General features: G+C 39.0%; 1 protein-coding gene across 24 annotated transcripts in view; it reads left to right on the top strand.

The window, feature by feature from the left end:
- Positions 1-13,178, top strand: part of LOC134933410 (protocadherin gamma-C5-like) — a 688,451-nt gene that overhangs the window by 453,638 nt on the left and 221,635 nt on the right. For 2 of the 24 annotated variants that reach the window (XM_063928593.1, XM_063928585.1), the window contains exon 1: positions 8,649-11,260. The exons of the other annotated variants lie outside the window; for them this stretch is intronic. In XM_063928593.1, the coding sequence (XP_063784663.1) occupies positions 8,822-11,260 (2,439 nt within the window). In that variant the 5' untranslated portion in view covers positions 8,649-8,821. Of the gene's footprint in view, positions 1-8,648; positions 11,261-13,178 lie in introns of those variants that run through there. 24 annotated transcript variants of the gene reach the window in all.

Here is a 13,178-nt window from a genome sequence, read left to right as displayed (position 1 = left end):
TTATACCAATGGTGTATATTAGATTTAAACTAATGGTTTACTAATGCCTGGGTACTGTTTATAGTTCCACCTATTTGAGAGACAACTATTTTATTAAGTTTTCTTGTAGTGGAACAAAGACATCTTAAACACCCTTAAAATACACATAAAAATAAAATCTATAATTTATCTTGTCACATGCAAGAATAGCAGGAGTCTCTGTACTACTTGCACACTGGGACAGGGTCTAGCAGGTCTTTCTCTAGACCCTCATTAGATAACAGGTTATACAGACCCCAGACACCCAGGCAGGGAGGAGGAGAAGCTGGTATCCCTGGGTCACTTACAGCACTCTGCCCCCTCCTATCTCTCCTCTGGTCTGGATGTTCTGTCAGTAGATCATGAAACCTGATACTCCTGTGTCTCTGCCTGCACTGCATATGGGGGGTAATTCTGAGTTGATCGCTGCAGGATTTTTATTAGCAGTTGGGCAAAACCATGTGCACTGCAGGGGAGGCAGATATAACGTGCAGAGAGAGTTAGATTTGGGTGGGTTATTTTATTTCTGTGCAGGGTAAGTACTGGCTGCTTTATTTTTACACTGCAATTTAGATTGCAGATTGAACACACCACACCCAAATCTAACTCTCTCTGCACATGTTATATCTGCCCCTCCTGCAGTGCACATGGTTTTGCCCAACTGCTAACAAAAATCCTGCTGCGATCAACTCAGAATTACCCCCATTGTCCTGCTCACATTCTGGCTGCCTGGTTCTTCTACTGCACAAGATGGAGAGCTAGTGATGTCAGTGTGCTCCAGCCAGGGGGGCATCTGTTACAGTATCCGCTGTGTGCCCCCCTTTAATCTTGCTATGAGAGCACCAGGTTTCTGTTTATGTGTCACAGATGCTGTGGTCGCATTGTGAAATTGAGACAGTGGTGGCTATTTATTTTTTGCGCACACACTGCTGGGCATCTGTACGAATAGGCACCCAATGGAGCAATTCAATTGTTTCTCTGTTTTGGTGTTGACGCATCTAAAAGCACAGAGTTTAGCCATGCACAGCGACGGGCGTCCAAATCACTGTTATAGTACCAAACAGTGGGCTTCGCATACATTTCTTCTCACACCCCAGGAGGCTGCGAGAATAAATGTGCTCCCCAATGGCTATAGGTGTCCGAATGGAGCAACAATTGCACTGCTCTATTGGGTGCCCATTCATATAGATGTCCAGTGGGGGACACAGAGAACAACTCAGTTGCCCCAGTGAGTGACAGTAGAGGACATATATTTAATAAGTCATGTCATTATAATGCAAGTATGTCAGTACTCTGAGCTGCCATAACCCCCAACAGGTGGACACACAATTTACTGACAAAAGTCAAATATGGAGAAAGTAACAGAAATTGACAACTTTTTTCTCCATATTTGTTTCTATATTTTAATTTCAAAAGCCGTGATCTGACCCATATTAAAATACTATAATAATTTCTAGGGCTTGTTGTACTATTTGGGTTTATAACGTGCAAGCTATTGCAAAGTACCAATTCATTTAGATGTTATAATATTATACACAACTGTATAGGATTAAACATTAATTAAATGTGTGTGTTTCTGTGTGAAATATACAGTAGTTCTATTAGGATACATATGATATCCCAGCAGTTGGATGCCGGTGGTCATATGACAGACACCGGCATCCAGAAGCATACCCTCCACCCTACCCCCTAACCCTAGTCCTCTGTTCCCGCAGAATAACCCTAGCCTCCCACCCCCTGCAACCTAGCCCCAACTGTCCCCTCTGGTGCCTAAAACTAACCTCCCTTTCCCATAGCCTAAACCTAACCCTTCCACCTCCTCAGCCTAACACTACCCCCCCCCCCCCCCCCCACGGCTTACCAAGGATGACTCTCAGTAGAAAAAGTTCCGGCATTTGGGATCCCGGCACCCGCATTTCTAACCATGTTGGGATGCTGGTGTCAGCATTCCGAGCAGTGTTGGGATTCCAGCCTTGGCATTCTGACTGCTGGGATGCCGAACGCCATATCCTGAATGGATCCTGTTCTATAATTTATAATTATGGAAAAACAAAATATAAGTTCTGTTTTCTACAATCAGGTATGTGATAATGTTTAATTTTAGTGCTGAATTGGGTAGTTAATCCATTGCACTTTAATAGTTGTATATGGAGGCTGTCCATACAGTTATTCTGAAGTACTATGGATGGTTTGCAGTCTAATTGTATGCACATATATATGGAAAACTAGTGACTGTACAAATACCAGGATGTTCGATATAACAATATTTGATTGTTAGCCGTATGCTTACAACATGACTGCCCTATCTGATGCCATAAAAATATGTTTTATCAATTGAAATAATTATAAGTGAAGTTTATAGTTAACTAACATGCATTTACATATCTGAAAAATGTACACATGTTTATGATGGATTATTTAAATTATTCCATATTATATTTATATAATCTAACTCCATAATTGTATTTTTATAAGTGTGATTGGCTATGTGATTAGTAAACAGTGCATTGTATTGGCATCCCATTGTAGCTTTATGAAATTGAAGCGTATTTTGTATGTGATTAAAAGTTGTCATCAGAGCATTTAGGTCATTTTTATTTACAGTGGAAGGAAATACTGTGATATGTGACTTTCCTTATCGTCAAATTAGTAACTCATGAGGACATGTTTGTGCTCAGCTACCTGTTGCACTTTGGTACACTGTGAATAATCACTACTGTAATGCACACGGGTAAAGCCATGTGACATTACAATCAATGTAATTTGTTATACGGACTAATCAACATTCTTTAAAACAATACTTTAAACACTTACAGGTTACACAGCACTCATATCTCCCACCTGTCCAATTTTCACGGGACAGACCCATTTATTTGGGACTGTCCTGCTGTCTGACCCATGGGCCACAGGGGGGCAGTTGGGAGGCTACCTGTCACTCGCTGCGGTATATAGATGCTGTGCTCATGCGCGCCGCATCTATTCATGGGAGACAGAGGGAATGAGGCATGCTAGCAGCTCACAGAGCACTAGGCATGCTGAAAATGGGAGGCATTGCTCCCGTAAAGCCACATCTCTTTCCAATAGACCATGACCCCTTTTTGGTTGCACACGGCTTTGCTGTGCCAGGAAGTCCCTCTTTAAGGGCTAAAGATGTTGGGAGGTATGCAATACTTACAAAATAACCTACTTGAAAATATACTTTAAACACATCTATATACATACTGTACTGAGTAAGTTACTTTAATACAGTGCTTTAAACACTTACAGGTCTCTTCAATTACTACTGTATGTAACATACTTTAAAGAAAATACTGTAAACATATCTTTAAACTAAGTAACTTTGAATCAAAACTTAAAACACTTACAGGTTTTAATAAGTAGTTTATGTTGTGTTGAGAGTAAACATATGTTTTTATGTGTGTTTCAACTTTTAAAAATTATCCTTTATAATAAATTGATATATTATATGATCAGGCTTCAAAATTTAATTACAGAGTGTAGTCAGTGGAGTGTGACTTTTTCTATACTTTATTAGATCTTAATTAGTGACTTAGGGACCCATGCACTAAGTGGAGATAAGGGGTCAAACAGAAAGAACACAGAGACCCTGTGCATATTGCTTCTTGGTATGCACTAAAGGGTGTTATCTGCCATCAGTCAGCTAGTGCAAAGAGCAAGCTAAAACATTGCACTGCCGTAGGCACCTATGGCAGCACAAAGTGACATAGGTGTTACTAAGAAGAGAGATCAATTACCATCAGCTATCTTCTCCGATGCTGGCTTTGCCACCTATAGCTGCCTTTACCTGCTTCTCCTCACATAAAGTGAGAAGTAGGAAATAAGCCCAGTGGAGTTTGTCTGGTTGTCAATAAAGTTTTGACAAAAATAAATATTCCAATTCTGCAGCTGCACGCCGGGAGAGAGGTGAGTGAAGGAGTTGCCAGACATTGCAATCAGGAGTTGGAATGTGACCAACCATCTTGTGGGGATATTTTTAGTGAACATTGCATTAGCTGCCTTCTGCTTTGCAGTGATAATGAGGAGAATCACTTGTGGCTTTTTCTCTATGGTACAGTAAGTAGAGATCTAGTACATTGACCCCTTTTAAATGCTTACTTATCTGTATGTACTTACAAATGTCTTGAAGATTGTCATTATCTTCTGATATTTATGTAGAACAATTCCCTTTCAAGTGCTGAATAATATTGCACCCAGGGCCTCATGTGCAGCGAGTACTGTGTCAGTTTGTGTAGCTTTAATTGTGCACAGGGCCATAACAAGGTGTGTGAGCAGTTCTGTAGCCAAAGGCACAGCGCACTAAGGGTAATATCATTGTTACCCAAAGGCACCTGCATTTTGCTTGCAGGATGTCTGGAACTTTACCTTGCAGCCTGTACAGCCACCCAGAGCATCCTTCCTGGTGCCTGCAGCCCCACTCCCATGATGTGACACCATGACATCAGGTCAAGTTCAGAACATGGGACCCCCTGTGCTATCAGTTTTACTATCCACGTGGACTTCTATTGGGAATAGTAAACTGTGTGAGCAAAGTGGAGTGAGTCACCATGCCAGGAGCGTGGCACACTTTTTAATGTTCTGAACAAGTTTAATGATGTTCGGAAGCTATTTAGTTACAGCATGCTAATCCGCATGATCCCATGTTCTGAACTTGAACCCATGACATAATTATGTGTTCAGGGTACAGGACACAAATCTGCCTTGCCCTGAAACTGATTGTGCAATTTTGTTCTGTGCATGCCCAGATACGTGGTGCATGTATATGGCCCATGACAATTTGTATGCTCCTATCACTTGTGCCTGATATGCTGATTGATGGAATGGGAGGCTCTCTAGCAGGTGGCGTACAATAAATATGCAATTGCAAACTGGTACAGACCATGGCAAATACTTTACTGCACCTGAGAAAGCTGTAATATTTGTGGGTGATGAGTGGCAAGTGTAAATACAGTGCCTTACGAAAGTATTCACACCCCTTGGCTTTTTACCTATTTTGTTACATTACAACCTGTATTTTATTTTATTTTTTTCATCTGAATTTTATGTGATGGATTTGCACAAAATAGTCTAAATTGTTGAAGTGAAATGAGAAAAAGTTATATAAAAAAGAATTTGTATAAATAAAAATGTGAAAATTGGCATGTATTCACCCCCTTTGCTATGAAGCCCCTCAAAAGTTCTGGTGCGACCAATTACCTTCAGAAGTCACATAATTAGTGAAATGAAGTCCACCTGTGTGCAATCTAAGTGTCACATGATCTGTCTGTATAAACACACCTTTTCTGAAAGGCCACATAGGTTGCAACACCACTAAGCAAGAGGCATCACACCATGAAGACCAAGGAGCTCTCCAAACAAGTCAGGGACAAAGTTGTTGAGAAGTACAAGTCAGGGTTGGGTTATAAAAAAATATCCAAATCTTTGATGATCCCCCAGAGCACCATCAAATCCATCATCTTCAAATGGAAAGAACATGGTACCATAACAAACCTGCCAAGAGAGGGCCGGCCACCAAAACTCACAGACCAGGCAAGGAGGGGATTAATCAGAGAGGCAGTACAAAGACCAAAGGTAACCCTGAAGGAGCTGCAAAGTTCCAAAGCAGAGACTGGTGTATCTGCGCATGTGACCACAATAAGCCGTACACTCCATACAGCTGGGCTTTATGGAAGAGTAGACAGAAAAAAGCCATTACCTAGTGTTAAAAATAAGAAGGCACATTTTGAGTTTGCCAAAAGACATGTGGATAACGCCCCAAATGTATGGAGGAAGGTGCTCTGGTCAGATGAGACTAAAACTTAACTTTTATCCACCAAGGAAAATGCTATGTCTGGCGCAAACCCAACTCATCCCATCACCCCAAGAACACCATCCCCACAGTGAAACATGGTGGTGGCAGCATCATGCTGTGGGGATGTTTTTCAGCAGCAGGGCCTGGGAAACTGTTTCAAGTTAAGGGAAAGATGGATGATGCTAAATACAGGGATATTCTTGAGCAAAACCTGTTTCAGTCTGCCTGTGATTTGAGACTGGGGCGGAGGTTCACCTTCCAACATGACAATGACCCGAAGCATACTGCTAAAGCAACACTCAAGTGGTTTAAGGGGAAACATTTAAATATGTTGCAATGGCCTAGTCAAAGCCCAGATCTCAATCCAATTGAGAATCTGTGGTTAGACTTGAAGATTGCTGTTCACAGGCGGAAACCATACAACATGAAGGAGCTGGAGCAGTTTTGCCTTAAAGGAATGGGCAAAAATTCAGTGGCAAGATGTGGCAAGCTCATAGAGACTATGTGACTAAAGCGACTTGAGGCTGTAATTGTCGCAAAAAGGTGGCTCTACAAAGTACTGACTTTAAGGGGGTAAATAGTTATGCACGCTGAAGTTTTCTGTTATTTTGTCCTATTTGTTGTTTGCTTCACAATAAAAAAAAATCTTCAAAGTTGTAGGCATGTTCTGTGAATGAAATGATGCAAACCTTCAAACAATCCATTCTAATTCCAGGTTATGAGGCAACAAAACATGAAAATTGCAAAGCAGGGTTAATACTTTAGCAAGGCACTGTACACTAGCAGATGGTGATAATGGTCCACAGCACTAGCAAACTGCTTGTGATTTATTAATTTGGCTTGGTTGTATATTTTTAAGCAAACTTTTGTTATGACTTACACAAGACAGGGAGGTGTTTCAGTTGTTTTACACAGAGTTTAACAGTATTATTGACGCCTACAGTAACATAGAATGTATTTGTTGTTAATATATGGTTACATACAGCATACAGCTATTATACAGAAGCAAATATAGTGTACACAGAAAAACTGAATAGTCTGTGCCAAGGTATCATGAGTCACAATAAGCTCCACAGACATTTCCCTTTGTATAATAAGAAAAGGATGAAAGCCAGTGGCGCGCAAATGTCCTTTTTAGAGATCATATACCATACCTCACAACTTTTTGAAGCTGGGCAGAGGGACACTGGTGTGCACTGAAGGCACATGCATGAATTTAGGGGACAAGTCTTCGCAGGTAGGGGGCATGTCCTCGTGGAAAGTGTCACAAATGCTGGCCACACCCCCATTTGTGCTGTAGTGTGGGGCATGCCGAGTGCTCTGGGTTGCTGTCATGTCCCCTCTCTCCAGGTAAAAAGATGCTGTACGCATGCACACAGCATCTAATAATTGCTGCTCTGCAGCACATGAGAGGGTCTTCCGTGTGTGTGTGTGTGTGTGTGTGTGTGTGTGTGTGTGTGTGTGTGTGTGTGTGTGTGTTTGTGTGTGTGTGTGTGTAAATGTATGTGCTATTTAGTTGGTCAATCAAGGTTATTAAGGAATTAAGGGGGACATGTACTAAGCAGTGCTAAAAGTGGAGAAGTGAGCCAGTGCAGAAGTTGCCCATGGCAACCAATCAGCTTTGAAGTAACATTTATAATTTGCATACTGTAGAATTGTATGGAGCAACTGATTGGTTGCCACGGGCAACTTCTCCACAGGATCACTTCTCCACTTTTATCACTGCTTAGTACATGTCCCCCTAAATCACTGGCACCAAATCTCTGAAATTCAGTCAATGTGAACTCTAAATACAATGTGGGATGTTCTGATACCAATAACAGTGCAGGAATAATTATGGTTAAACAGCAAAAACAAGCTCATTTTTATTTTCAGAGATAAAATAACTGTATTTCTGTTTTATACAACACACCAATATATACAATAATGTCACATTTGACAAGCAGACTCATTTCTATACATTTAATAAAACAATTGATCTATTTGACTAAAATAATGCATTCCACATTTGACAATAAGGTATAAATGAGTAGAATATTGTATTGTTGATAAAAATATTATACTATGACAATGCAGCACTGTCAAGATTATCTATCCATAAAAAGCAAATAGTAAATTTAAAGTACATACACAGAAACATACAAAGACAAAAACAGATATTAACAAAATTTCAATTGTAAAAAAAACAACCATAATATTATTATTATTTTTACCCTCATGAATATCATTTACTTTTTTTTAGCTGGGTACATTGTCTTTAGAGGATGATGATAATAATAATAATAATGATGAAAAGATCCAAAGAAGGGCTAAAATGGTGCAGTGTCTGAATTGAAATATACAGTATCATAAAATAATTAGGGCGAATAATACGTACAAAAAAGGTTTCAATATCAAAGGCATCATTTAAAAGTATCAGGCTCTAGAAAATAGGACACAATGTTAACTTGATGCAAATTGCAGGAATAATATTAAAAATAATATTTCAATTAAAAAATGATGCTTCTTGTAGGCTCCTAGTCATAGATTATTCTCATTATAAATAACAGGAATTGAAACTATCTTCTGCTAAGAAGTCTACTCTAAGACTAAACCAGAACAGACTAAGCTATTAATAACTGGATCATTTTTTAATCTACTATTCATGTTTCATGTTTCTATAATTATTTGACTTGTGCTTGCTGGGTATGTAGTTAGCACTATTGTCCAAAAGAGGGCAGACTTGTCATCCAATAATTTATTTCAGCTATAGCAGTGGATCTGCTCATATAAACTCCACACTCTCCTCCCCCTGGCTCAGTGAATCACCCTCCCATCTTTCCTCTCACACAAAGAAGAGCTGCTGCTCCGATGAGAACCCTGTGGATGTTTTATTTCTATGGCTGGATTGTTTTTTTTTTTTGGGAGGGATGAAAGACAGAAAACATAACCTACATGCATAGCAGATAATACAGGATCTCTATGACCCCAAAAACAAGAAAAAAATATTAAGATATGGACATCAGAGGCTCCTTTCAGTGTTGGAAATGGCAAGTAGTGTTTTCCTTTCTCCTTTGTAGCTGGGGCTGGGTCTCTGGGCAGCTTCATTATTCTATTGCTGAGGAATCTGAGCCAGGGACATTGGTAGGAAATGTAGCTCAGGATCTGGGTATAAAACGTGCAGATCTCTCTCAGCGCAGGTTACATTTAACATCTGACAATGATCACAAATATTTTGCTGTAAGTACGGCAAATGGAGGATTGCTTGTGAATAGTAGGATTGATAGAGAGACTCTGTGTGGTTCTAGTCTGAGCTGTTTGCTGCATTTGGAGGCAGCTGCTGAAAATCCTTTGGAGCTTTTCAGTCTAGAAATAGAAATTCTGGATATAAATGATAACTCCCCGACTTTTTTATCTAATGATCGCATTATTAAGATTACAGAGGTATTTACAGGTCCTGGTACATTGTTTGACTTAGAGATTGCAGAGGATTTAGACGTTGGTGGTAATGGTGTCAGTCAGTATACATTAAATACAAATTCATATTTTTCTTTAACTGTGAAGACTCGAAAGGATGGAACTCTCATTCCTCAGCTGATATTAGAGAAGACATTAGACAGGGAAGATAAACAAGAGCATAATCTGATTCTCACAGCTACTGATGGTGGGGAGCCGGCCAGATCAGGGTCCTGTCACATAACAATACATGTATTAGATACTAATGATAATCCACCTGTTTTTAATCAATCAGTTTATAAAATCAGTATAAAGGAAAATCTCCCCATAAAAACTGTTCTGTTAACATTAAATGCGATAGATCTGGATGATGGTGCAAATGGGGAAATTCAGTATTTATTTGGTGATCACACATATAAATCTGCCAGAAAATTATTTACTTTGGATGAAGACAGTGGAAAGATTTATAGTAATGGGAATGTGGATTATGAGGAATCAAATTTTTATGAATTATCTATTAAGGCAATAGACAAAGGAACTCCTAATCTGCAAGGGAAATGCTTAGTACAAGTAGAAATAGAAGATGTAAATGACAATTCCCCAGAAATTACATTTACCACAGTGATTAATGAGATTCCAGAAAATGCACCACTAGGAACTGTTGTCGGATTTATTAATGTGAGGGACAAGGATTCTGGAAAGAACGGAGAAATACAACTGGATATGTCACCTAATCTGCCTTTTAAAATCAGACAATATAAAAACCGTTACTCATTGGTCACAGATGGGAATCTGGACAGAGAGAAAATATCCCAATACACTATTGAGCTGACAGCCTCTGATTTAGGGTCTCCTCCTCTGTACAGTAAGACAACTGTTATTCTCAGTGTCTCAGATATTAATGATAATGCACCGACATTTACACAGTCCACTTATAATGCTTTTATTAAGGAGAACAGTGACCCAGGTACTCTCCTATGTACAGTATCTGCTATAGATCTAGATGAGGGTGATAACTCTGATCTGGTTTACTCTATAGCTGAGAGACAGATAGATGGTTCCTCTGTATCTTCTTATGTTTACATTAATTCTAATAATGGTAATATATATGCTCAGCGTTCCTTTGACTATGAGCACATCCAGGTTTTACAAATCACCATAAAAGTGGAAGATTCTGGATCCCCAAAGTTATTTTCCACTGTCGCTGTCTTTATATTCATTTTGGATACAAATGACAACTCCCCCACCTTGCTGTATCCAGAACACTCTGAGGATCTCATTGTACAAGAGAGGATTCCAAAATCTACAAGTGCTGGTTATTTGGTGACAAAACTCTCTGCCGTGGATCTGGACTCTGGTCACAATGCCTGGTTAGTCTTTAGTCTCATTGATGCTGCCAATTCCTTGTTGTTTCACGTGTCTAAGTATACAGGAGAGGTCAGAACTGTACGAGGATTTCAGGACACAGAAAATACAGAGCAACAACTACTCATCTCTATCAGTGACCATGGGAATCCTCCTTTATCAGCGACAGTCACTGTACTTATTACTATAGCAGATGAGGTTGTAGTAGAAACATCCAAATCTGGGAATTTTATCAATAATTCCAAACCCCCCTCAGATATGACTTTGTATTTAATCATTTCCCTAGTGGCCATCAGCTTAGTGTCACTGGTTACATTCATTATATTACTGGTGAGATGTCTGAGGAAAGAAAATTATGATTACAGCAGCAGCTGCTGCTTTCTTAGTGGGTCCCAATCCAAATCCTACACAGATCAGTATCAGCCGGCTCTTTACCTGAACACAGACGGAACCTTAAAGTACATGGAGGTCAGGATGGTCCCTCCAGGGACCCAAGGACAATGTTACCAGACTAACTTTCCCCCAGCCCCCGAACAGCAAGATTTCAGTTATACGAAGTCTCTGGATTTTCCTCAGTTTAAAGATATGGCTAAAGACAGTGATAATTCCTCAGATATGAATGACCCAGATAAGGTGAGTTAGAACTTATCTTCCTTTATTTCCTCATTCATTTATATAATAAAGAATAATAATTACATTTATGTTTGTAGTTTTAGTGATAATGTTATGGAACAGCAAATCCATGTAACTATTGCTATCTTTTTTTTTCCAGTAATATTTTTATAGTATTTAATATTGTTTGAATGATCTAATTTATGGCTCAATGATGAATGGATAAACTTTTTTATTTACAAGTTGTGGACTAACATTGTATATGAATTTTGTATTTTTATGGAACACTTTCACTAAAACCACAAGATCATTACACTTTTGTTTTTTTTCCCATTACCTGTCATCATAAAACTATAATGACATAATAGTTTGCCACAAAATGTTAGCTTGTACAGATGTCAAAAAGCGAGTGCACATATTTTTCCTCTGTTTGACTTCTGTGGTCAATTTAATGAACATTATAGGGTTACATAAAAACTTCAAATCAGGGGTGACCTGTTTTATTTTATGCAAATGAGCCCCTTTTCCTGCAATGCTCACACATTGTAGTACATCCCTATTATGCATGACTTGAGTATGAAGACATATCTATGTAATAATAACACCAAGTGCTGCCTGCTATCATATTTCAATCACCAACTAGGCTAGAAATGTAATAAAAATACTTCATTAATTGGGCTTTGTTGTTTAACCTACATTTATGTATTATATAACTTAAAACAATGGTGGGAAATCAGGGCTGCTAATATTTCAGTGCTACAATTTCACATTTTTATTTTTTAATAGATCATTGTATCCAATAATAGTGCCTTTCAGTTGGTGTAGCAGTATGTCCATTGTGCATAGTGATAATGTCTCCCTGTAAACAGAAGATTCTACACCATGTATTTTACTTTAGTACATAGAGCTCCAGGGGAGGAATGTAATAGACTGTGCGAACCAGGGAGCGTGGGACTTCGGCCGAGATCTCATGTATCGTTACAGCTGCAATCAGTTACATTGCAAAACCAAACTTGTTTTGCCATGTAGCTAATTGCCACTTTAAAAATATGTGAGAACTCAAAGTCCCATACTTCCTGGCTCTCGCACTCTATTACATTGCCCCCCAGGTTTTTGTTCATAGGTGACAGAGATGTTTTAGGATTTTGGTGCATGGCGAAATGGAGACAGTGAGGAGCAGACGAGGCCACATCTTAATGACTCATGTCATTATCATGCATGTGCATCAGTACACTGAGCTGACTCCTTCTCTGGCCATAGTCCCCAGTGGATGGACTGTCCAAAATCACATCAGGATAAAGGAACAGAACTGCTCAACCTTATTCTCCACATTTGTTTCTATTCATAGATCTCTTAGATTTCAAAGGTGATACAAGCCATGAGCTGACCCATATTACATGCATTTACATTTTAAAAAACTTATAGTACTATGCACAACTCTGTAAAATTAAACAACTTTTAAGTGTGTGTGTGTGTGTGTGTGTGTTTGTGTGTACGTGATTGTGTGTGTGTGTGTGTGTGTGTGTGTGTGTGTGTGTGTGTGTGTGTGTGTGTGTGTGACATATAGTTCCATCATTTACAATTGTGGAAAAACAATATTGGAGAATTAAATAGTTGTTTATGGAGGCTTGTCCAGCTACTGTATGCTGAAGTGCTATGGTTGGCATGCAGTCAGCTTGTATGCACATATATATAGAAAACTAGCAACTGTACAAATACCAGGATGTAGAAATGCTGACATTTTTTTTTCAAAATGGTCCTCAGATGTTTGTTATATTAAAGCAACAGATAGAAAGTTTGTGGGAATTCTTGAACTTGTGCAAGATTGAAACTTTCATTATTATTGTGTTCAGTGTTTATGGAGAATTCTCTGTATAGGAAAATTTGTTGAACACTTTTGACAAATGTGTTAGCAATATACCTGCAACATCACTGCCCT

This window comes from Pseudophryne corroboree, chromosome 6, assembly GCF_028390025.1.
Source record: "Pseudophryne corroboree isolate aPseCor3 chromosome 6, aPseCor3.hap2, whole genome shotgun sequence".
Lineage (NCBI taxonomy): Eukaryota > Metazoa > Chordata > Amphibia > Anura > Myobatrachidae > Pseudophryne > Pseudophryne corroboree.
This window is presented reverse-complemented; position numbering and strand designations above follow the sequence as displayed.